This window comes from Chelmon rostratus, chromosome 16 (assembly GCF_017976325.1).
Source record: "Chelmon rostratus isolate fCheRos1 chromosome 16, fCheRos1.pri, whole genome shotgun sequence".
Lineage (NCBI taxonomy): Eukaryota > Metazoa > Chordata > Actinopteri > Chaetodontiformes > Chaetodontidae > Chelmon > Chelmon rostratus.
The window spans coordinates 15,116,437-15,142,598 of record NC_055673.1 but is presented as its reverse complement, the minus strand read 5'-3'; the positions used below and the strand labels follow the sequence as shown (position 1 = coordinate 15,142,598).

Genomic DNA, 26,162 nt, shown 5'->3' with positions numbered 1-26,162 from the left:
GATCGGCACAAGATGATTAATGGCCATCGACTATTTTAGCCTCCGTCTCGTGCTTTTTCTTGGGCCTTTAGCTCACACGGTGTAACGTTACTCTTCCATGCTGTTGGTTCATATATTGATGGCTACACCTTTTTCTATCTCTCGGACACAAACACACACACAGAGGAAAAGTGTGGCATGTCATTAACTGCAGTACTTCTGCTGCAGTGTTTTGCATTTCAGATTAATGATTTCTGTTGCTGTACCCTGGAGAGGCTGTAGTCCTGATTTGAAAGAGTCATATGTTTGTTCAGTCACTTTCACGGCAGCAGACTTGTTTTCTGATCGCTGTAACTTGTCGTTCTCTTTTCCCTCTCCAGAGATTTGCCTGTGAGAGGAAGATATGATGTTAGTCGGCTCCCTTTGGATCCTTTGGTTTCTCCTGGTGGTAAGTTCTCATATTTGAATTCAAGGAGTGCTTTAAGGCAGCGGCTCTCAAAACTTTTCTGTCATGCCCCCCTTCAGAAGCTTAAAAAGAAATGCATGCCCCACACGCCACAATTTTTATCGATCTAACAATAACAGAGGAAGCAGCAAATTAGGGTCAGTACGATAGTAACAGCAATTTGCTGTTTGTTTATGTTCCCTAAATAAATCTTTTGCATTCAACTTAGTTTCACTCTGGTCATCCACAGCCCCCCTGTACTGGCTCTATGCCCCCCGCACGCCCCACAGTTTGAGAACCAGCTCTTTTGGCCCATTATGTATTCTGTGCGCATGTGTTTTAACACAGGATTCCATTTTCATTACATGGCCATGTAATATGCTGTGGTCCGGTGGTTTTCTTTTCTCAGCAAAAAACGAAAAAGAAAAGAAAAATCTCTTGATTAATTCTCACTCTGCCTTTATAATTAATAATTATAGTTTATAATTAGCTCAGCTTGTTCATTTTAAACTTGAATGACCTGAAAGGGAGGATATGTGATCTGTGACTGCGTGGGTCTGTTCTCGATATCTCATCCTTACTCTTTTATGTAGATGATGCATGAGATGTTATTCATTTTACCTGTTTCTGTTTCTTTGTTCGTGGAAGAACTCTAAATTGCCCACTTTATGTCCATTGGGTTTTTTTGAACATCTCTCACAGTAGGTTACTTCATCGGATCAAATGTGTTGACAAGAAACGCCTCTAGACAAGACATGTGTTGATGACCAATGACATGTCTTCTCCTTCTGTTCAGTACTATGGTGGTTGGCATTCTTAAGAGTTATATTACTGCTATCTGCTGGATTGTAGCAGCTTCACAGTGCAAACTATTTAGTGTCCACCCAAATTTATCTCAATCAGGATGCTGTCCATTCAATAACCCAATCAGTTGCTGCCTGGTGCACAAAGGATCCCTTTGGAACAACTAAAAGTTAGGTATTTCTGATTATGTTGTCACGCATGCAGACCTGCGAACCAATTATGTGCACCCTTGCCCATAAAAATAGATTCAAAACACATGCATAGGAAAAAAATTGAAATTTAAAACCTCAAGCGTTCATTTGTGCCCTTCCAAATAAGAGTCTCTGCCTATTCCACTTAAAATTCTATATGTATTCCTTCTGTCCCGTTCACAATTCAATGCATCAACATGTCGAGTTCTACACATTCCCACTATAATGTGTCACAAGCCCAAACATTTATTGAAGCATAAAGCATATGCCTGTCTGTGAATCCTGAGCTTATAGGCAGGGTGTTGGGACTGTTGGAAGGAGCATCGATGGTTTGTGCCCACCAAATGTAAAACCTTAAACTGAGGCACGTACCATCTGATTTCAAATCAGAAGGGAGGGTTGAGTCATATTTACCGTGTGCTCCACTGACAAATTACTTCAATTAGCTTAATGGGGATGTTGCAACCATCACTCAAAGATGTTAACACTAGACAAATCATGTAGGGGTGACACATTTGGGCATTATATGTTGTGTCACTTGCTTGTGACAGGCAAAAGTGTCCTTTTGATGGACTTGCAGCTCTCTTTACAGATTACTGTGCACCATTGGCTTAATGAGGCTTCCATAATAAATGGTGTTTTCAACACCTTTGCTCTAAATTCTGGAAAGTGCAGAGACAATATTCATTTTGTACCAACAGGCTGAACACAGGGGGACGTGTTCAGTTTGGTATTTTTTTAAAGCTTGTACTGCAGAAACAGTCTTTCATGAGTCTCTCTGTCCCCTTTGAAAACAAAACACATTTTGTCCACTATTCTTCAGCGTCAGTGCAAAATGAAGTTTACTGTTTCCTTTGCTGTTCAGCATCAAGCTTGACATGGAGGTCCTGGAGGTCGTGGAGTATCCCTGCCAAATGTTTTATGCCTGATGAATCTACGATGTTCTGCTTTATGTTTTCTTCCCTTTTTTTTGAGTCGTGTTGTGTTGATTCAGGAAGAGGAATGGATTGCAGTAGGTGAGCAAAGGCCTTGAGATGAAAGAAGACTTTTTTCTCATTTTTTGTTCAGCTCATCTGTTGATATTGGTGGTGGCCTGGTGGTCGTATGTATGACGTCATTTACTTCAATGTTTGGAGTGACATCATATGTACGGCTGCTAAACTGCTACATGGGACATCAGCATTCTCACAAAAGTCACTGTTTTTTCTTAAGTGTTTTGTCTTTTACAAGCTTTTATCAGACAGGTAAGGAAGGTATTTTGGCCTTATGAGAATTCCTTTTCCCTCCACAAAGAGGCAGAGGTAGGAGGTTTGCATCTCAATTGTGATAAGACATGTGCAGACAATCTCCCGGGCAACGTATTAAAAATCCCCACATAATTCAGAGAATGCAAGTGCATGAGTCTGGCACTCTGAGAGGCTTAATTTTCAGCCAAAAAATTTGCAAGATAAGTCGCAGCAAAATGGGATCTTTATCCTTCAGTGAGCAGCATTATCAAAATCAGCATTTCGCACAGGCAGGCCTCTTCATCCTTAATGCTACCTCCAAATACAAACAATAGAGCCAAGATAAGATTCACTTGGAAAAAAATCAGCTGCTTAACTTTCGTGAGCTCCCAAACACACTTTAATGAGTTGGGTGAATAGTCAGTGAGTAGAATTTCAAAGCAGAGTGAGATCGTCATCAGATCAACTTCGAAGACCCAGTAGTAGATCAGACCCACACAACTCTCTATCGACACATACTGCGTTCCAAGTCAGTATAAAACATGCTTTCTTCCCCCCTTCCTCTCACCTTTGGTGTTGTGGTGTCTCCACAGCGCAGGGTGACGGCAGGCGCTGAGTCAACCTCAGACCCTTGGCTCAGGCCTGGACAGAGTATGACGGAGGAACAGGCGGTGAGCCAGGGTCAATTCAAGTGTCTTCAGCTGTCCAACAAAGACCACCAAGAGAACAGAACTGGTGAGAAGCTCAAATCATTTTACGGCCTCTTAAGGCCAAATGGATTTTCTCTGGGAGAGCATCAGAGGCGTAATAATGTTGTAAGGCAGTGGACTGGAATCAGAACACTATTGTTGTTCTTGTTCAAGGTAATGGCAGTGTTGCCAGCAGTGGTATAATTGCAACTGACCTGAAAGGGCTTTTGGAGTAGAAGGTGTGGGGTTATAATGGCTTTCAAGGCTGAAGAAAAAAGATATTGCTCCGACACATACTTACACCATAAACAGCTAAAGACGCAGACAATGTGTGTTGGTAATAACCCAGAATAGTCATTACACTTGTTTCCTTTGTTGAGGTGCGTTCTGTGGACGTATTTGGGATGGCTTCTTGTGCTGGGATGAGACACGTGCCGGGACATCTGTAACACAATACTGTCCAGATCACCCTGACCTGGACCCAACTGGTAAGAGAGATACACGCTTCTCACCCCAATCCACAGCAACAGGCTCGCTGAATCAAGAGTGGTGGGAAACCGAGAGGGTTTTCTGCATAACTTCTTAATTCCAGGTCAGCAGGCAGCTCAGACAGCCATCCAATCGTCGGTGTGTGATGAAGCTCAAAGGTCATGCGGCTGATTGCGTGAACTTAGCTTCAGGACGCTTGCAGGATTTAATTAATATTTTAGGCACCCTTTTTGATTTTACCAGATATTTCCATGAGAAAGTCAGCACACAGTTGGTTCATTATTAGACTGGCTCATTATTCAAGACCTGCAGATAACAATAAAATCATATTAAAGATGGTTTTAACATGTAGTGAAAGTGAGGACACTTTCAATAAGAAATTATTAGAACGGAGCAAAGTGTTAGTTGAGTCAGAGCACTGAGGTTGTGTTTGTATTAACTGGCATCAGCTTTTTCATACATGATTTCACACAACCACTGGCTCCAGATACCAGCTGACCAGTAACGTCCAATGAAAGCAAAGCAGGTACACAACATGACCACTAGAATTCTGCTGCTCCACCACCCGAACCTACTCCCTGCGTATAATTTTGGTAGTGTTTATTTAACTCAGATTGAATGTCCGCTTGTTTATTAAGGAGGGATTAGCTCAGATTCTTTGCAGTTCTTCTGCTCCCTCCAGCAGCCGAGCCTTTCCCACCAAATCTAACCACAATACAGAACAATTCACTATAAATGGCCAACTCCTTGATGCAAGTGTGTCCGACTTAAGTGCATAATGTGATTACTTTTTGTGCAACATGTCCCAAGCAGATATGATTTATGGTGAGCAGTGAGCAGATATTTCTTTAGTATTCATTATATCTCCTGTATATCATTTCTTTAACTTTTTAACTTAACCTTTTAACTTTTAACATTCTCATTTCACTGCGCTGTAACACCAAGTGAATTTCCTGCGTACATTTGGCAAATAAAGCAATTCTGTTTCTGGTATTTCCATATTTAAATGAAGATTTCATGATCAATCATGACAAAAAGTGACAACCTGCCAAATACTCTGCTGTGCTGCTTGTGCCCTTCTTGTGCCAATCAGCACTGTGCCATCTGGGAGTTCATGATCTGTTGTTCAGTCCACCACTTTGGTCCTGACTGAAATATCTCAACAACTATCAGATGTCATTTGGTACAAATATTCATGGTGCCCAGAGCCCTAAATACTTCAATTAGCACCACCAGCAGATCCAAATTTCCCCCTGTGCTGTAAAATATCTTTGACACCAAATTTAGTTTAAAAAATAATAGTTTCCAGAAGATGTAGCCTAATAATCTCTATGATCCCTTGACTTTTCCTTTAATGCCACCAGGGCGCATATTTTTGGTTTTGAGGGGAAAAATTATTGCACTGATTGCCATGAAATTTGTAGAGACAAATGTTCCCCTCTCGACATAAATTGTAGGCCTAATTACTTTGGCAAATGCTTGACTTTTCATTTAGCGCCATCATCAAGTCAGAACTTTTAGTTTATGACCAAATATCTAAAACTGATGACTTTCCCATCAGTCTCAGCTACTTTGCGTTCAGTGCTTAATATGTTTTATACATATACGTGTAAACATTACATTAACTTACTGGCATGTTAGCACTTCTTTTGTGAGTATGTTAGCAAGTTAACATTAGCATTTAGCTCAAAGCAGCAGCAGGCTCCTCATCAAGAAAAAATCACTGCAGCTTCTGTATGCTGCGATGAAGGAAGACTTTCACAACAGTGTGTGTAAATGACAACTAATATGAGAGATTTATATACTGGATACAGTGTAAACCATCTAATAAATTCTGTCAGACTGACAGAAAACTGACATTTATTTATATGAAAATTGATTGTGGAAATTGATTACGCAAGCACGCTAAATGCTTGGATTGACGTAAAGTCACTGCAGAATGAGCTGTTTTTACATTGTGAGGAATGCGAGGCTCAACAGTCTCTGTTGAAGAGATCCAGAGATAAGTCGTGTCTGATTTAGGGGATGCGGTGTGATGGAGAGAGGGGAGGTGAGGGACAGGGCAGAGGAGAATATAGGGTATATACGAAAAGAAAGAGGAGCAAATAGAAGAGGGATTACGACAAAAGACAGAGAAGTCAGAGTCAGGGAGATGGATGGGGAGCGAGAATATGAATGAGAAGAGAGAGAAGGTGTTTTTGTAAGAGAGGGCTCGTAAAGGATCTTCCCAAAATGCCTGTGACGCTAAGAGTCCCCTCATGGCTCCTTGTTTGAAAGCTGATGCTGCTGATACGAGGCTTCGGGGGAGACATACAGTTGGAAGCGGCTGTTGAACAGTTGATGAGCTGTCAGAGAAGACTAGGCAGTCCGGCTACGGTTGTTGTTGTCAGGAACAACGTGATCTCATTCTTAGCCCAGTCATGGCTCGGCAGTACATGTGGTTTTAAGCCCGACATTTGAGAGTTTGCCAGAAAATTACTCCAAAGAGGGAATTTTCTCTTTGACATAACGTTTGATGATGCATGCCAAGTTGAATTAACCGCAGCTGTTCGGTAATGCCAAGATCCGGGGTCCGATTTATGTGTTTGGATGATGCCAACATACTACTGCTAAAAAACAAAGACAGGGCCAAAGAATACAGAGATTCTCTGCTGGACACCAACGTCAAACAGAAGCAATAATGTGCTTATAAGTAATTCGATACAACATATTAAGCTTTCAGGATGATCTGTGATTGATATTTTTTTTCCTTTACAGAAAAAGTGACCAAATATTGTGATGAACGGGGGAACTGGGTCCAGGCTGGGTTCACGTGCAAGCCAGCTTCTGAGAACAAATTAGAGGTATTTGGCTGTTTCCCTGTAAGCAATGCAAGACTGAGATGAAGCTAGCCTCAGTTACTCTGACGCTAATTAGTATGTTGATCTTTCTCAGAGGGAAGTCCTCCATTTTTTAAGGGACGCTCCAGGAGAGCCCACCACAGACGCCACAGGGGTCAACACCGAAAAAGCCAGCGTTATGGAAATTATCCTCGAGAAGGAAAAGAAATGCTCAGAGAAAATGAAGCAGGATCCACCTTATAGCAAACCAGGTACTGATACTGTCAACAGATGTTGCTGTTTCATATCGACCCTATTTCCACATGATGAGTTTTCATGTTGGATAAACTTAGGAACGAGAGGCCTGTAAACATTCGCTGTTGTTTTTGCTGGGTGGTGCAGGTCTGTACTGCAGCCGTAACTGGGATGGCTGGCTGTGCTGGGACGACACTGCAGCGGGAACCTACGCCTCCCAAAACTGCCCTGAATATTTCAGCGACTTTGACCCCACAGGTGAGAGCAGGGAGACCCTTATCATTACCCTCTCATGATGAATTCTCCTTTAATCCTCTGTTTTCTGGACTTTATCACATAACGGTTCTTTTCAGAAAAGGCAGCAAAGTACTGTGCAGAGGATGGTCAGTGGTTTCACCATCCAGAGGCCAAGAGGATTTGGACCAACTATACACTCTGTGCAACCACCCATGAGAAGAGGCTGAGGGTAATGTACCATATTGTTGATGTGATAAACTACTTTGTGGACATATTGCACAGTTTTTGCATACAGGTGCTCACCAGTACTGCTGGGCCTCCCTGCAAGTGAAGGACATGACGCCTTTTCCACAACTATAAAATACGTACTTAGCTTCCTCTGCTCAAACCTCAAACCTTCAACAGACATGTGTCAGAGCAGTATAAAGATAATGGCATGTACAGTAGCGGAACAGTTCTGTACCGAACAATAGAAGTACAAGTCAAGTATAGTTTTGTATTTAAAAGTACACTTTGCATAGATGTAGAGCAGGTGTGTAGCTTTTGATATCGTTACTTAAATAAGTTTTAATAGCCCACTGATTGAAGTGCCTGGTGGTAAAGGGAAAAGCATTTGTCCATCACTGCAGAGACCAGCAGCGCTTGCGGCTCAGCCCCACCGGCCAGACTCAGCAGTGTTGGTGGGTGGGAAGCTGGTGAGGGATCACATGTCCTCACTATAGCACGAGCTGGTGTCTCCGTGTGGTCTGTCCACACCACCTCCATCTGTCTTTGCAACAAGTCTTTCAAGCTCAACAACAAATGAAGTTTTGTTACTGCCTTTCAATGCCTTCCCCTGTTAATTACTATGAACTGACTGTTGGCGCAACAACCTGTGAACCCAAAAGTTGTTTTTGCTTCAACTGGGCCAAAAAAACACTAAAACTATTTGTTGCAACTTTTTAAACCCTTTATAAAGGTGACTTATGTGGTAACAAACTTGCTGAGCGACATTATAATCATACCTGGTGCAGCTATCATGTGACAACTTGTTAACTTGTGGGAACAACATATTATTTCATGCTATCAATGGAGACGTGGTTTTGAAAACACCTTTCAACTGAAATTACACCTGTGGTTTTTGGTTTGAGCAGAAACAAGTTCACCTCCAGTGTTAGACATGATTTCACGTCAAAGTGAGACTGCAGCCTCCTTTTTTTTGCTGCCCTCTTCTGAGGAGATTAAACTTCTCAAACATTTGCGGGTCGGACCACAAATGGCCGCCACAGATTATTGTTGATCGGTGTTGATAATGGTCGGGAGTTGAGCCATACTTCTGGTTAATCCTCAGTTTGTCTTCATAATGTTTTCTGTAATGTTTTTTTTTTTTTTTCACAGAAACTGAAAATGCTTGAGAATGAATACAAATGCCTCCTGAAAATAAATCGAGATCCACCTTTTAACAAATCAGGTACTGATACTGTTGACTGAAACTCACTGTGCAACTCTGCTGTCAGATGCTTTCATTGGCCGTCAGCCTGATCGCTCCGTTATTGGAGCTTTCATGTTTGACGAGCATACGAACAAGAGGCCCGAGAACATTTCTAATCATGTTTTGTGCCTATGCTGTTGTCGCAGGTCTGCACTGCAGTCGTAACTGGGATGGCTGGTTGTGCTGGGACAACACTCAAGCAGGAACCTACGCCTCCCAAAACTGCCCTGATTATTTTTCTAACTTTGACCCGTCAGGTGAGCGGTGAAACTCAAGAGTTCTGCTCTAAAGGGCTTCTGATATCTTGTTCAACTCAGCTGATCCTCTACTGAGGACTAGAAAACAGTCATTGCTTCAAGGATGAATTATTTACCAAAATTTAATGGGACTAAGGTTTATAGACACAGTTGTAGAGATTTATAGAGGAGGACTGTTTATTTAGCACATAATTGTTATTTTCAGAAAAGGCAACTAAGTACTGTGGAGAAGACGGACAGTGGTTTCGCCATCCAGAGAGCAGCATGACTTGGACAAACTACACACTCTGTGCTGTCAACAGTAAGGAGAAGTTCAAGGTAATGTTTATGTAACAGCTATTCATCAGAAAGATTAACATAAATAGATGTTCTTGGTAACTAGGCTTTCCAGAACTGCTGGGTTTTCCTGCAAGTTCAGGACGTTTGGCTTCTTCTGTGATTATAAAGTAGCATCTATGCAGCTTCCACAAAACCTCAGACCGTGTACAGGATCGTACAGTAGCACAGGCTTCACAGGGGTAAGCCTCACATAGAGGCTGTCAACCAAAGAGATGCAGGAAAACACTCCACCTCTCCACAAATGTCTTATAGTTGTGAGTCCTGCTTGATCGTCACTCTATGTGTGTGTGTGTGTGCGTGTGTGTGTGTGTGCGTGCACGACGTTGACCTCAATAAAATGAAGGCAGCCACACAGCCCTCAGGAGACGCTGAGGTAGAGCCCGCTGCCGAGGCCACGGTCAGTCCCATAGTTAACCCAGAAGAGCAGGAAGTCGTGACTAAGAAAATCCTCGACAGCCAGTACAAATGCTTCGAGAAAATGAATCGAGATCTACCGTACAACAAATCAGGTAGCGGCAAGATCCACTGAGACTCATCGCAGCCTTCTGTTACGGCCCTTCTGCGGGTGGTTAACTTTCTCTGCTGCCTCGTCGGTGTCACAGGTCTGTACTGCAGCCGTAACTGGGATGGCTGGCTGTGTTGGGACGATACTCCAGCGGGGACCTACACCTCTCAAAACTGCCCCAATTATTTTGTCGACTTTGACCCCACAGGTGAGCAGTAGGACTCAAAAGTCTTGCTCTTTCAAAGGTGTTCTTCAAGAACTATGAAATATTAATTGCTTTGAGGATGAATTATTTACCAAGGCTTACAGAATCTAAATGTATGGACACAACTGTATGGATTTGAAGAATATTGTTGAAAAATTTGTATTTATTACTTAATTATTACTTTCAGAAAAGGCCACTAAGTACTGTGGGGAGGACGGGCAGTGGTTTCGCCACCCGGACACCAACAGGACTTGGTCCAACTACACTCTCTGCAATGAAAACACTAGTGCAAAGTTGAAGGTAATTCATTTAGGATAAAGTAGCCTGCTATCATGGATGTATTACATGGTGGCCACAGCGTGATGGGTCAGCATAATTTTTTCATTTTTCACATGGAGTCCTCTGGTATGTGGAGTGTGGAAACTGGAAATATGTAGTTCTGATGCAGTTGCTCATAAATATTGTACCAGACACCATTATTAAGAGGCATTTTGTTTCCAAGACACGTTGCTCTCCTATACTGAGCTCCACAGAAATATTTAGGGATGGAAAGTAGTATCTAAATACACAGGGAGCGATCACACCTGAGTCAGGTGAGAGTCCAAAAGAAAATCTGACATTCAACGCTGCACACTAGTTTGGTGCATAGTAGAGTTCATATCTCAGAGGAAGCAAGGCAGGTAAAGCAGGTTTCGTATCGTTCAAACAGACTTTGTTTTCATTGGAACAAAACCATCAAGCTATTCCCTCTCAGGTTCTCCAGTCGTAAGAAAACAAGGGCCTGGACTGAGGAGTCTCCCTGCAAATCTCAAGTTGACACCATCAGATATTAACAGCCCTCTTATCATCCACAGCACCAGGCTGCTGCACCAACCCTCTAACAAAGTTTCCCACGTTGAAACCAGACCAGGACACCACAGGACTCAATCCAGTATTTTTAAACCCAGAAGGGACATCAAAGACACACTAATCAAGATTTTTGGATAGTTTTTTTCTCACATGAGTTTTAATCAGCACTGCAATTCATTTATGATTAGTTATACGATTGAATCAATATTATCCCTGCTTCAGTAAACTGTCACACCGTACCTGTTGGACTGTTTGCTACAGGTTGATTTTGTCACTCTGACGTCACGTTCCTACTCCGCCACTCTTACAATCTTAAATTTAGCATCTCTCAACATTTAGATTTTTACTTTTTTTTCTGCACCTTTCAGCTGTGATGCAGGAGGTCATGAACGTCCTAACTGACTGAATATGGGACGATTGAAAGTGTTTTTGTCATTTTTTATGCATTTTTCTAACTCTGTCTACAAGCAGCAAGTGGCTGACCGTATAAAACTACACTGTGCCAAATTTCTCTTCACACCAAATGTTGATCAAAACCAACATTTGCACTGCAAACCATAAGTGCCTTTTAAGACATTTTTGCACTTTGTAGTTTTTGTTTTTTTAAATTGTGGCTTTTCTCTTGAAGATTTTTCCATTTTTAATACGGATGATTAGTCAATCTCTATATTGTTGACAACAGGTTTTGCCAATTTTTTTTTCAATTAGTGAATAACAAGAAAATTTAAAAAAACAACAACAACAGCTCTACTCTGCTCTCCCATCTGGAACAGAGAAAATGACCATTTGCAAATACGGGCAACTCGTAAACAAAACTCCCCGGGAAACCTGGGAGAAGTATAGTCTGTTGATCGATCAGGACCAGAAATCAGTTGTTCCATCTTTTACCACAGAAACCTGATCTTTGCTGACTCAGCCTCCCAGTTTCAAGAAACTTATGAGAACAAACAGCCTCAGCAGTGTGATCCCAAAGAGAAATACGGCTAAATAACCGTTCAATGATCTTCTGATAAGACTGAGTTGATGCCAGCTTTAGCTTTTAATCCTTTCTTTTATGAGCAAGGACCACACCATCAATGAGAGATGTGGAAAAAATGGTGTTCTACCCTTTGCGAGATTCTGCCACATTTCTCTGGATTTATTGACCCTGACTCTGTCACCAACAGCAGATTATCATTGTTTATTCATTCATTTATGCATCATCTGGCCGAGCATTCCTTGAATTAGTTGTGGTTTGGTTTCATGCCTGTAGGTCAGAGTTGTCCCTGATGGTCAAAGGAATTCACAAGATTCGCTCAGAGACAGACAACTTACAAACATTTTTTGTTGCTTCACCCTGGGTCCTATTGTCATACTAATATTTTATCCACCAGCTTTGCAAAAGGGGAACAATCAGACAAGTTTTAAACAAGCCCTAGTTAATATCTCACCCACTCTTATTCAAATAAGTTGTATCCATTGATACAACTTATTCAAATTAAGTTATTCAAATTCATTGTATCAGTAAAAGGCAAATGTTATACCAGCTGATGTACATTTCCAGTAGCTATTTGTCACACTAGTTCAACTTGATCTGCTGTTCTACCTGAAGCTGTGTGAAAAAAGCAGTTTCACAATTCAGTGACTTCAGAATAAGTTGTTTAAATGAAACAGTTCATCTGAAACGGCGGGATCTTTAAACCCTGTCTGATGTGGCTGTGTGATGTGTGATCTTGTGGCTGCGGTGTCGTCTCTGTTAGAAAACTTTGTCACCAGGCTTGATATTTAGAGGACTAAGCCGGTGAATAAATAGGAATGATACACAAAACAAAATGTATGAAACCCTGTTTGCAAAAGTCATATAAGGTTTGTTATTCCCTCCTGATGGCTGTGAAAAATGTAACATTAATGGTGCTTTGACAGACTGCACTTTGGGGAAAATTGTCTGGCAATTTATCATTTATTTGAGTACAAAATGTGTAACATGCGACACCTTTAAGTCACATTTCTTCTGTATGTCTTCACTGTAGCTAATTGTGATTTTTCCAAGTGGTATTGATGTACATGTTAATTGATATTAGTCGTGTTCGTCTGTTTGTTTTACAGTCAGCCTACATCCTCTTTTACATGGCAATTGTGGGCCATGCTTTGTCCATAGCCTCCCTGCTCATCTCTCTGGCCATCTTCTTCTACTTCAGGTAATGGTTTCAATGTTGTTTTCTTTCCCTCCATATAAGATTTAAAAACGTGAGAATCTAGCTGAGGTTGCAGTTATTGTTTTGATAGTGAGCATTACAAAGTTAGTGAATGGTGAACATGGTGCAAACGGCCGATGCGCTCTGCAGTGATTAATCTGCGGTAGCTTTGCCCTTAAAGGCTCGATCATCTCATCGCTGTGATCAGTGTATCTGACAGGCACACAGATGGTGTTCACTACAGTCTCCCCGAGCCATTTCATTACTCATCAGTCCTTTGATCTCAGCCTTACTCGCATCGTCAGCAAAATTTTCAATCCTCCTCTGCCCACACCAGCAGAGTGCATCTAACAGCTCTACAGCAAAAAGTTTCAGTGTTAATGACTGTTGATGCTGCAGTCACATTTTATAATATAATCAAACATGCTCATTGTTTATTCACTCATAGAGCTGCTCTGGGGCACGTCACAATCTAAAGACATTAGCACAATAGTCAGAAAACCACTACTATTACTATCTTCACTGCTGTCACAGACTATCAAACTGAAAATAGTCCTGCTGCTTCACTGGCTGTAATTTATACACAACTTAACCGCTGCTAATTTCATGCCAAAGTGCTTCCCTTGTCCTGCACATTTATTTCATGGATATTTAAGACTCAAACCTGGAGAGCTGTGAAGTCCACTGAACGCGTTGGTGCTCTGCTCTTATTAGAAAGGCGCACCTGAGTGCATTACTCATTAAGTTAGTTCATCCCAATTTACTGCTTAATCCCAGAGGGGGGATGTGCACATTTAATTGAGATACTGCTGTTGAAATTCTATTAGATAAGAGTTCAAAATAACAAAGTTGAAAAGAGGAATGGATGGGTAATATAGAGCTAACAAATGTGAAATTTAGAAATAATTAAGCCTGAGATAAAGTTAGCAGACTGTGCAGAAGTCTGTGTAAGTTTAAACTTCACAGATTATCTCCAGAAAGCAAATAACTTAATCAACATTATTTCTAATGGCACAATGAGGTTTATTGTTTTATCTGTGAAGAATCTGGAGCCAAGCGGGCAAAAATAATTTTATGTTCCATAACAATATTTGGAAATGTTGCTTTTCTGGCCCAGTTGTTCTCGAGTGGTGCAGTTGTAAAATTTGATGTGTTGAAGGGTGTTGACCTCCTAAACGCAGCTGCTATCCAGAGCAGATCTTGTAAGAGACCCTCAGTTTGCTGCACACTCATAAATCTAGCAGGCGTGTTTAGGGCAGGTGCATTACTGCAAAACCTCATGACCCGCTGAGAGTCAAACTCTTAACTCAGATACACAGCGTGACATTCACAATTCATCACGATGAAAGTCCTAACAAATTAAGATCTCCCTAAAGTAAGAAAGTTATTAGCATAGAAAATCTTCTATTTCTTTATTCTTTTTAACCATGGCTTGCCATATTTATTGCCAAAACACTTAAAATATTGGAGGCTTAATGCTGTATTATAAGATCCAGATGTGAAGCTTGCAGTGGAATGTGATGGTGTACAGCTGCAGCACTCTGTTATTTACAACTCGACGTCAACACTGTCAGGATTCCCAGTTAAAAATACTCCAGCGCGCCGTGGAAAAACAGAGGTGGTTGAACGGCCGACCTGAGGATGTTAAGACATATGACTGCTGTAAGGATTCAGTCTGTGTTTTGACGTCGCCTTTCAGATAAAGGCTCCTTGTATATAAGCATTCAGCAGCTCCTGCACTTCCTTTTATGTCTGGAACTAAAGGAAGACTGTTTTTTTCTGTTGGAAATAACCGTCGCTTCTGCTGCAGACAGTGAAAACCTGCAGTTGTGTGTGCTGTTTTGTCCTGGCTTGAGGAAATTTAGTGCTCTTCCTGTTTTTATTGGTCTCTTGGGTTTTTATGACTCATCAAAGATAAAACTGGCCATAAGCAGTGAAAGGATGTAACTTTTTATACTGTAGAGGACATTTTTATAGGAGGCTATATCCTGCAAAATACATTTGGTGCAAGGTTTCACTCAGCTTCAAACAAACAGGGTGTTTGATTGGTGCCCTGAAATTAAAACTTTATTCAACCATTACCGACAATAAAGCTACTGGATATGAATGACTCGCAACCATTTTTATTCCAATAGTTATTTTCACTTTGCCTGTCAACCGTTTCATTATGCTATTATTTCTGAGTGGCCGGCCAAGGTAATGAGGAAGCACCCTCGGGATCCATTATGCATTATTTAACAGGGTTTCTAACATGTACAGTGCAGAGCATTTAGAGGCAATCCAGCTCATTGATCCCAGGGATTTTTTACCAACCACAGAAAATGATCTTGGATGAGAGATCCCAAAAGGCCTGTTTGATATTTCAGTGCCGGCAACATCTGACAACCTCATTAAACTATTAACCTGCCAGCCATGATTTGTTTTTTTGCCCTGCTTACTTCATCAGTAGTTTTTTTTTTTTTTCATCACATCATGTCCTGCAATGTCAGCATGTTACAAACTCAATCATGGCGTCTCTCTCTTCACACAGGAGTCTGAGCTGCCAAAGGATCACACTGCACAAAAACCTCTTCTGCTCCTACGTGCTCAATTCAGCCCTCACCATCATCTACCTCGTAGCAGTGGTCAATAATCCCAAAGTGGTGGCCAGAAACCCAGTGAGTAAATGCATGCCATAGTGCAGGTGGAAGAGAGATGATAGTTACAGTCGTGCTACCATCACTATGAGAGTAGCTAAATGCTATGGTTAGCATGCTAGCATGCTAGCACGCTGACGCTAAGCAGGTATAACTATATTTGCTGTGTTCGCCATCTTGGTTTAGCATGTTAGCATGCTAATTAGCACAAAGTACTGCTGAGGCTGATGGAAATGTCTTTAGCTTTGCAGGTATTGAACAAATTACATTTTTGACCTGGCAATGACGCTAGCAGAAAAGTTCTTGGAGCAAAGGTTCTGTAATGCATCCTAAGGGCAACATAACTGTCTTAACCACAGTTTATAGTCCAAACATTTGTTGAGATGTTTCAGTCTGGACCAAAATGATGGACGGACAGACCAAACGGCACTTCCTTCCCAGGAGAAAGATGCTAGCATTGCTAAAGAGGGCAGTTTTAGCAGAATACAGCGTGAGGGGGAGGATTAGTTTCACTGTATTAAAATGAGATACAAATGTATTCATAATTTATGCAAAGCCAACAAATGCAAAGGAGAAAAAAAAATCATTTGCTCTACGAGGTCAGGCAATGTGAGGATGTGAAATTTAAATCTAGTTGCTCCGTATTTTCAGACTTTTAAGTATATCCTGATTAGTATTTCATCTCGCTGTGCCATGTGTTTGCATTGTCACATGGTCAACAGTTTTTTCTCTTCCACATTCTCCTGTCAGAGTTTTGGAGCTGCACTGAATGCATTATATGAATTCTTTGAAACCCTGAGGTCTGCTTTGGTAGAGATGATAAATCTGTCTCGCAGGAATGTCTCACTATCAGGTCTAAACATAAATTCATGTGTTACTTTTCAAGAACCACTCCTTTTTGGAAATAAAAATAATAAAAGCCTGTTAACTCAGTGCTTGCTGCTCCTTAAAAGTGTTTTTTCCAACTCCAAGACAGGATCATATGGATCATATCTTTCTTTTCATGCAGAGCTGAATACAATTAATCACATTCAGGCTCTAGAAATACAAGTTAATAAAAAACTGTCAGAATAATGCCTACTTTTAAAAACCTCCATGCCCCAATATGTTAATGTGCAAAAACTAAATAAAAAAAAAGAACTTCGGATATCGAAGAGTAGTACAAAAACAACAGATTGTAGAAACTGGCTCCCAGTGCATGCAATCCCAGTATCCCCAGTCTGCATTCAGCTGGAGCACCTCTGGCCAGACCAAGTACTAGAAACATCCAGGAGACAGTGGAGGTTCAGCTGGGTTTGGGTTTGATGTCTGGCTCACCCTGACTGCCGTCTTTATTCACATCCCATCTCTGAACGTATCCAAGAAGCAGCCAGGAATGACAGCCATCATCATCAATGTGAGGAAATATTTTGGTGTGTGTGTGTGTGCGATGGCTGGCGTTCAGGGCCTCCTCCCCATTTGTCAAAAAGGTCCGTGCTGAATTTGTTACTTTCCGACATAGAACTGTCAAGTTGTGCTAACTTGATACAACATGTCAAAACAAAATTGGTCACTGTGGCCCGACCTTTCAAGAGGAGAAGCAATCACAAGCACCACTGGTTGGGATTCACGTGTGCCTCATGGGAAACATTTTGAAATTTACTGCTGCCAAAGTGAGACTTATGAGCCTGTTTTCTGCGCTGGTGATTTAGGAATGGTGGATTGTGGTGGAGATTTGCTCTCGCAGAGAAAACAAGCTCTTTGTATTCTCTCTGGTGTGGTGATACAGAGTCTGGTTCAGCCTGCCAGCAGTGTGGGGGAGTGAATCCCCAAAGCTTATGTCAAACCAGGGAGGAGGCTGCACAACATGAGAAACATCTACATGATCTATAGCAGCTTGATTTGCAAACCAGAACATTGTCGGTAACTTTACACAAACCTTGGTGCGCTTCGATGCAAAACAGTTGTGAATCTGTGAAAACTGAGTGACCTCATTCTCTGTGCACCGATACAAGTCCGTGTCTGTTATAGTGGATATTGCTCAAGTGGAAAGGGAAATGTAGGAAAATTGAGGGAGAGACATATGGATAAAAGTTTAGACGTGAATGGCTGTTTTGAGCTAAGAAGACCCCTGAGAGCAGCCGTTAATAGCAAAGCCAACATCTTTGAATGAAACCGTGACCGTATGCATGCTCTTTCTCTTTCTGCACAGAAATGTGGATATTTTAAAGTGTGCATATGTTCATGCAAAGGTTTCTTCCATCTATTCTGCATATGCACTATGTGTTTCAGGGAAAACAATGAATTCAGTAATTAATAAGTGAAGCTTCATTTATTTATTTATTCAGACTAACTATCACTACAAACACTAATTAAAACAATTATAAAATGGATTTTTTTAATAACCTGGAAGCAGAACTTTAAAGTAGCTCAGAAGAACAAGTCTATCTGACTCTAATTAAATTGCAGTATTAAGGATCATATTACCTGAAACTAGTTAGATACAAATTTTTCCTGTTTTAAAAGGAGAAATAAGCTCTGTTCTGATATAAGAATCCAATTATAATTATAGTTTTTGAATGAGGTTTTGTAATTCAATATATTGTAAATGCTGTACCTCATCATTTAGCTTTCCATTGAGCGCATGGATCGCAGTAGGTACATCAAGAGTTTATGCTCTTGTGAAATGCAATCATTTAGTCTTTTTGTAGTTTTAAAAAAACCTTTTAAATTAGAGGCCATTAATTATTAGAAGTCAGGCTTGAGGTACGATCAGGGTAAATACAGGGGGGCCTAATATTGATCTTTGTGGGACACCCTATCAACTATTTTTGGATATAATTTTAAACCACCTGCAGCAACAGCCAGTTATAACCTGCATCAACAAAACATGACAAAAAGCTTATTTAACAAAATGTGATCAACGGTGTCAGAAGCCTGAGAGGGAACATTTTGTTTTTTACTAAGCAGTATGAAACAACAGAAAGTAGAATAAATGAGTAAAAAAAAAATCCAGAGTTGCATAAAAGACCATGTGAAATTAACTCACTATTAACTTTTGTGGAAGAACAGATATTTCTATGGACTTTTTGAATAGACGCCTGTACAGTCAGGTTCACTGAGGCCAGTGTGAAGCAGTCATTAGCAGAATTACAGCTTATGGTACATCCATAAGCATCTTGGTAATTATAGCATTAATAGAATGTGGTTTGACAAGATTTGCATAATAATATGTCATCAGTCAGATCTTTCAAGAAATGATAATAACAGTTTAATAATAATTCAAAATGAGACATGCTGTCGTCACTCTGTGCTGGATGCATGAACAGAAACCTGCACTGCACTGGATAAGGTACGGCTATGCACTTGCAGAACATGGCTTGCTCTCACCTCCTTGGGCAAAGTGGAACAAACACAATCAAAGAACACTCAAAGCACAAAGCAAAATCATCAATTCCACGTCAGCTCACCTCCAGAGGGGTTAAATAAATAAACATCCTCTCAGTCTGCAAAGCATAATACTGGCTAATGAATTTGTGCCACGAGTGCAGAAACATCCTTTTAGATCTTTTTCGTGTCCTGCTGAGATGATGTCAGGAGTGTTTAAATTGAATCATCTTAATAATATCGTTTTATGTCGAGAGTCAACAACAGAATAAATAAATAAATACTCCTGTTTTGGCTCTCTCTCTCTCTCTGCAGGTTGGCTGTAAGGTGCTACACTTCTTCCACATGTACATGCTGGGCTGCAATTATTTCTGGATGCTCTGTGAAGGCATCTATCTGCACACCCTCATTGTGGTGGCTGTGTTTGCAGAGGAGCAACATCTGCACTGGTACTACCTCCTGGGATGGGGTGAGTTTGATCAAACACTATTTGCTGTGTTATTTCTATTTGTTCTATTGTGTATCTGTTTTTGTGCCATCACTGGACTCAATCACAGCTCTAAAATTCCCTGAAAAGCACATATCACAGCCAAAATTCAACCCGTATCCACCCGATCCTCGTACAGAACACTATGTCAACCCGGACATGCTGACAGCTTTATTGGCCCTCCCGTCGCTTAGCGCAGAGTGCGATCCTGTTTTTCACCTTGTTCAGAACAGGAATAATGGCTGCAGTCTGTCAAACAAGTTGCCGATGGAACTAAATGGATGGTCATCATTAAAAATGGGAGGATAACCTTGAAGCCTGTTGTTGTTGCGTGAGTGTGAGTGTGTGTGTGTGTGTGGATGGAAGGCGGGCCGGTTAGTCAGGTCCATCTGTGGCCGACATGCTGCAGGGCCTCAGCGGTGTCTGAAAGAGCGGTTACGTGTGTTTTTATCCAGAGGCAAAGTAAAACACAAAGTTGAGCGCAGCCTCTAGTGTGTTTTTATAGACTCGATTGCTACATGAAATGAACTTTGTGGTGCTGTTTTTAGGGTTGGAGCAATAAAATTACGATTGGAAAGTTTACAGCGAGGACGCCAAAGCTGATCCACTTTGTTTCAGCCTCTCCGTGAATATAGTCAATATTTGTGAAGTAATAATTTATTTGATGAGGAAGTCGAGGGCCCACAAAACATCGGACCAAGCTAACCACACTTTCACTGTTGCGTAAATGACAAATGAATCTCACTAAATTCACTCAAGACCTCATATGGCTGCCATCTTTTTTCTGTCCAAGGCTTTCCCCTAGTGCCTGCATCCATCCACGCCGTGGCAAGGAAAAAGTATTTCGATGACAAGTGAGTAATGTTCCAGAAACTTCTGCAAATAAACAGGCGGTGTTTGCCTATGTGCTCGTGTGTGTGCAGATACATAGATGTGCATGTTTTTGCATGTGTATTCTGGGCAGCAGACAGCACTGACTGACATGTTTTTCCCTCTGTAGCTGTTGGATGAGTGTGGAAACCCATCTGCTCTACGCGGTCCATGGTCCTATAGTGGCAGCGCTTCTTGTAAGTCTGCTAATATAATATATTATGTATATAATAGGATATATTGTGTTTGTTTTTTCATATATATATGCTTTTCTACTTTCTGCAGGTGAACCTCTTCTTCTTACTAAATATTATAAGAGTGTTGGTGACCAAGTTAAGAGACACACACCGGGCAGAGTCCAACATGTACATGAAGGCGGTGAGAGCCACCCTGATCCTGGTGCCCCTGCTTGGAATACAATTTGTCATTTTCCCCTGGAGGCCGGAGAACCGGCTAGCTGGGGAGGTCTACGAGTACATCATGCACATACTCATGCACTACCAGGTAGGCACTGAGCTGACAGCAAGGCACTACAACAATCAGGATTTCCATTAAAGTACCAGGTAGGAGCTCAGTTCAAAGGTTGTTCAACAGTGAATTAAAAGGGAACGAAGTGATGCTTCAGTGTCCCTTTGGGTTGAGATATTTTGCATGTGTGGTCATTAATGAAAGGAAACAAATATCTGCAAGCACTCTAACCAATGCACATTTAATACTGAATACATAATAGTAACACTTATTTGCTAGCCCTGAACTCTCAGTATGCATGCAAAAGCGATCATAAACCCAGCCCACATTTGTCAGTTCCCTTGAGTCTCATCAGGCTTGAGATTTAGATGTTTGGTTTGCTTGCAAGTTTCCACCCATTAAAACCTTGTTTTCTGCCTCGTTATTGTTGTGATTGATTGATGCAATTCACTGTTGATTTACCATTTAAAGAACCAGTTAGACACTCCATTAACTTTATTTAACTCCCAGTTAGGCACTTAATTAAACAACATGCAGGCAGGCCATGAAATTTCCAGGTAGGCAGTCAGTTCATTCATTACCAGATAGGGACAGCATAGCTCTGTATTCCATTTTTGTTTTCTTACAAAAAGAGAGAAAGGTGCCGATAATATTCACTTTCTTTTCTCTTTAAGGGATTACTGGTGGCAACAATATTCTGCTTCTTCAACGGAGAGGTAAGCACTGTTCATGTATTTGTGTTTGGCCTCCCTGCTGCGTGCTGCTGCTGCACAATGTTTTGTAAAGTTAAAGACAGAGTTTAGGGATTTATGCACTTATTTGCTTTTTTTTTTTTTTGCCAAGATGAGAATATGGATACCACGCTCAGGTCTGTAAGATAAATATGAAACTAGAAGGAGACAGTTCTTATCTTAGCTTAGCATAAGGCTAGAATCATGGGATCAGTTTGCTTAATAGAGCTTTAGCGGTGAGAGTGGTATGAATCCTCTCATGTAACTCTGAGCTATAAAGTACAAAATCCCATAAATGTGTTCCTTTAAGAATACTGTAGCCTGGAAAAGTCAGTTTTTGGGACCATGCGTGACAACATAATGTTGTAGTTTGCATGGAGCTATTGCCCTTTTATAAAGGTTAACCTGCACATGTTAGTCTGGGAGCTGTTCATTCACGGTGCAATAAAACCATTCATTGCTTGTGACATTAAGTACGAGACATCAGACTCCATCAGGCAGAACATTTTCATATTTTGTTTTTCCAGGTCAGATATCTGGCGTCTAACATCTGCACCTGATAGCATATCAAGAGGTGACCCAAACACAAACTTGAAGTTGGGTTTTGGCTTTGAATACTTGAGTAAAATAGTTGTAATGTCACAGAGACACTACATTTGTCATTAGCCCAATTGTAGCAGGTTATAAAGCAGCATGCTGCTCGTCTCTCATGGAGCGGTCTTGTGCTGTGGCAGTAAAAGCTGAGGGGTCATGTCAGGTGAGGAGTAAGACACAGTTTATAAATGACTGCGTGGTTTCCAAGCCCAGCTGGAAATTGACTCACCTTTCAAGTCCTCCTGTCCGCCTTTCTAAGTCTGTCTGCAGCTGTCTGTCTGCGAGCACCCTTAACTTGTCTCAGCCACTTCTCTAAACGAAGATTACCAGTAAAGCCGAGATGCGGGGTTAATGGTGTTGTGGAGACCTTTCGGCTCCGTGGGCTCATTGTGTGGCAGACGCTTTCAAGCTCAGGGTCTTTGCAAAGCAGAGCACCAACAATACGTAATGTAAGGCTGAATAGGCATTTAGCAGGTTTATGGTAGTGTGAATATTGCTGTTACACTGTTTAAAATGAATGTGTTTTTATTATATTTCTAGAATTAACAAGTAAAATTGTGCAGTGGAATTATCTGTTATCCGTATAGACGACGAGAAAAAAACTGAGAGAGCAGCAGATGTAAATACTCAGCACGAGGTGTCTGGCAGATTGTCGGGTTTGTTTGTTTTTGTACATCCAGCCTGAAAAATAGGTCAGGTATTTACTCATGCATGAACAGCCAGAACACAACAGCATCTTCTCAAAGGATGTACACAATACATACAGAGTACAAACAATGTGTAGAGCGTACGCCTGCAGGACGAGCCCCTCTCTACGTGATACAAGGTCAACTGCAACAAGGGAACGAGGGGGTTTATTTGCTTCACCCGCATAATGACCAACTCAGCTCCCCTAATCTGGGCACAGGCTTCTGGGGCTGGTTTCAATTCTGTTTTTTTTATTTGAAAGCCAAACTGCACAGACCTGCCTTGTTTCTTCAGCGCTTCCATTGTGAACGTAGGTCAGTGAGACAAACAGCTCTCATGCTGTATTTGTGACATCAAGCAAGATGTCCGACACGGAAGCTGCTCTTTTTACTCATTATGACAATTAGTGTCATCATTTATGTAATTAGATCTTTGTGTGTTAAAATACCAGCAGTGATTGAAGTAACATTGAGGTGTTACAGAATCAAATGATTAGCGTTGCACTGCTGGTGGATCTGCTCTGGTTACTGGTTTTAAGAAGTTCACACTCCAGTTCTCATCCAGTCACTCAGTCAGTATGTGCGTCATGCCGAATGGATTAGCATTTTTGATAATCAGTTAATCGATGATCAAGGAAAATTGTCAAACATCGAAGATTTTCTGTTTATTCGGAGCGACCTTGGACAGGTGGCCTTATCTTACACACTGTACCTTTGACCAAACAGAGACACTGTGAAACAGCTGCAGGTTAAGAAGATGTCACCAATAACAAAATGCTGGTCACGACTCATTTCACACAGGAAGTGTTTGACTGCGTCAGATTGATGTGAGAAGGCAGCAGGCGGCCGCGAGGAGCTGCTCTCTTTTTGTTCAGCCTTATTGATAACGTGGGCGAAGTGAGGGAGAGGCCGCAAAATGTGGAACACTGAGTTCTGCGAGGCATTTAGGCTCCTGGAGGGGGAAGAGTTTGAGTTTGTTTTTGTCATCCTGAAGTTTACTAAACTTTTGAAAGGCTAACCATCTTACAGAGGAATTAAGAAGTAGAGGAGTAGAGCTTTTTGAAAACATTTGCAGCTGTCCCATATTCAAGACATTTCTTTATTTTCTGATTTAGAAGTTTGAAGTTGGGAGTTTTGTAAAATAGCTGAATCTAACATCATAAATGCTGATCATGTTCGGGGTAAATAGAAGGATTATGGTCTGTAATTCTTTGTAATGGTTCAATATGGATTTTTATTAATGTGTTTACTGAAGTCAAATGGTTGCTGCAAGATCATGTAAACTCATGTAAGACTGCAGACGCCCGTGCTGGGCTCCTCTTTTCCATCGAAATGGTTGCGTGAAAATCTGAATTTTCTGATTTGTTTAATGCTCTCAGAGAAAGATGTTGAACATGCAGTAGAGAAAAGTAACATCAATGGCCCCTTTTTGGACAATCCTGGTGCCAGTTCTTGTAAATGTTCTTGCAAAGTCTTGGCTGTGCACATCCGTCAAGCTATAGGCTTGTAGATGACAGATGTTTGTGAGAATGAATAAATAATTACATGATTACACATTTCACGCATACCTTAGTATGGATTACATCTCTCTTGCCTTTTATAATGCAACGTAATGATCGGCATACGCAACTTGGCTTTGTTTCAAGAACTGCGACTTTGGTGTTTACGTCTCCTAACTGGCATCTGTTAACAGGATTGAAATTTGAGTGATCCCCATATGCTGCCGCAATTATGCTCGCATCAGTTAAGATCACCGTAGCTTGAATTAATATTGTCACAAGATGGTGTTTACATGGGCTCCGGAACCGCGTATTGATTCGCATGTAAATTTGAGCGTCTGGTGGAATCATTTTGTGGTCAAAGGGGAGCTGAGAAGCAAAACAGACGAAAGTTTGGAATAGTGTGCGTGACGTGTGACTTTGACAACCAAGAACTCAAAAAGTAGCTCAAAGTGGCTGCATTCATGTTGAGAAACAGTCTGATGGAGTATGCAAGTACAAAAAGTAAACACTTACACAAGTATACAAACTATAAAACACATTTGAATCCCATGCAAAACAACACATTTCCACCTTTAGATGTAACCTTAACATGCTTGATTGCCACATTACCTACAAAAACGGCATCAAATATTCGGACTGTGATGACGAACCATCTCTTGTGCTTGTGTGTCGTCCAGGTGCAGGCAGCTCTGAAGAGACAGTGGATGCAGTATAAAACCCAGTGGGGTCAGAGGCGAAAGGACCACTGCTCAATGCGTTCAACGTCCTACACGGCCACCTCCATCACCGAGGTGCCCGCCTTCATGTACCACCACGACTGCAACAGCGAACACTTGAACGGGCGCCACGCGGAGGACTCTGAACTGGTGGCGTTAAAATCAGGAGAGACGTACGCGTGAGCCACGCCGAGGACACGGAGTGTGGCGTCGGGAACAAGCTAAGAAGAGCAACAGAGGCGCGTCCTCAGACAGAGGTTTGTTCAGCTCAGGACGATAACGCGGGTCTGGAAATAAAGAGCTCAGCGGGACGGAGACAGAACAGCTACAAAAAGGCTGATTTTACTTTGCAATGCTGTTGCGGCTGCTTTTTGAGAACTTTGATGTCAAAAACTTGTGGCGTGAGACAAGAGCTGCTTTTCGACATGTGTCACTTCCTAAAGCTGCTAACCTGTGTGAGCGCGCTCACAGTGACGGGGGCCTGTGATGTTGGCCATCTCCTGTTGGAGATGATGCTGCTGAACGGGACAGCGATGGTGATACTGGTTCTGACTGACATGACGTATCATGATGGTGATTTTTTTTTAGGTGAAGTAGAAAAACCAATCCTTCCTAACCTCGCAGATACCAAAGGGTACTGTATGTTGGTCACAGCTATGAAGGTGCGGACACGCACACACACGACAAACTTCACAAACCTGATCATATGTGCCATGATAGAGGTCAAATTCCAATAGACAATCTGTGCTGGAAGCTCTGGAAATGTGTACATAACGTATGTTCACTATGGTTCATTTGAAAAACAAAACAAAACGTTTTAATTTCCTTTTCTATTGATATTTTATTCTTGCAGAAGTACGTGTTCAGTGTGTGTCCTGTGATGCTGCACTCCTGACTGCTTTGTTGTTTTGCAGTTGCTGTAGTTGTGCCAATGCCGAACATCACAGGGCTGAAGCTAAATGCACAAAAAGCATATGAATAAAAAACCTTATTTAGAGTCGAACAGCCACACGGGTGGTTTCACTGCGTATGAGTCAAATATGCTATCAGTTGTGCCAATGATTCTGACAAGCAAGCAGTTCGTCCAAAGCGTGGAAGCTGCGCTGTCTGGTTTTATTCACAGTCATCCTTTGTCATGATGCCTTTAATCTATGACACTCTGTCCTCCGTGC

At 41.5% G+C, this 26,162-nt stretch overlaps 1 protein-coding gene across 1 annotated transcript; it reads left to right on the top strand.

Moving 5' to 3' along the window:
• Window positions 1-382: 382 nt before the first annotated feature.
• On the top strand, window positions 383-25,173 carry calcr (calcitonin receptor). Its single transcript, XM_041955454.1, has 21 exons — window positions 383-427; window positions 3,239-3,380; window positions 3,715-3,822; window positions 6,581-6,666; window positions 6,758-6,914; window positions 7,045-7,155; window positions 7,251-7,363; window positions 8,512-8,584; window positions 8,752-8,862; window positions 9,068-9,180; window positions 9,545-9,710; window positions 9,804-9,914; window positions 10,099-10,211; window positions 12,846-12,937; window positions 15,465-15,591; window positions 19,252-19,405; window positions 20,217-20,277; window positions 20,424-20,490; window positions 20,579-20,797; window positions 21,436-21,477; window positions 24,952-25,173. The coding sequence occupies exons 1-21, from the start codon at window positions 383-385 to the stop codon at window positions 25,171-25,173; spliced, it is 2,433 nt and encodes an 810-aa protein (XP_041811388.1).
• Window positions 25,174-26,162: the final 989 nt, after the last annotated feature.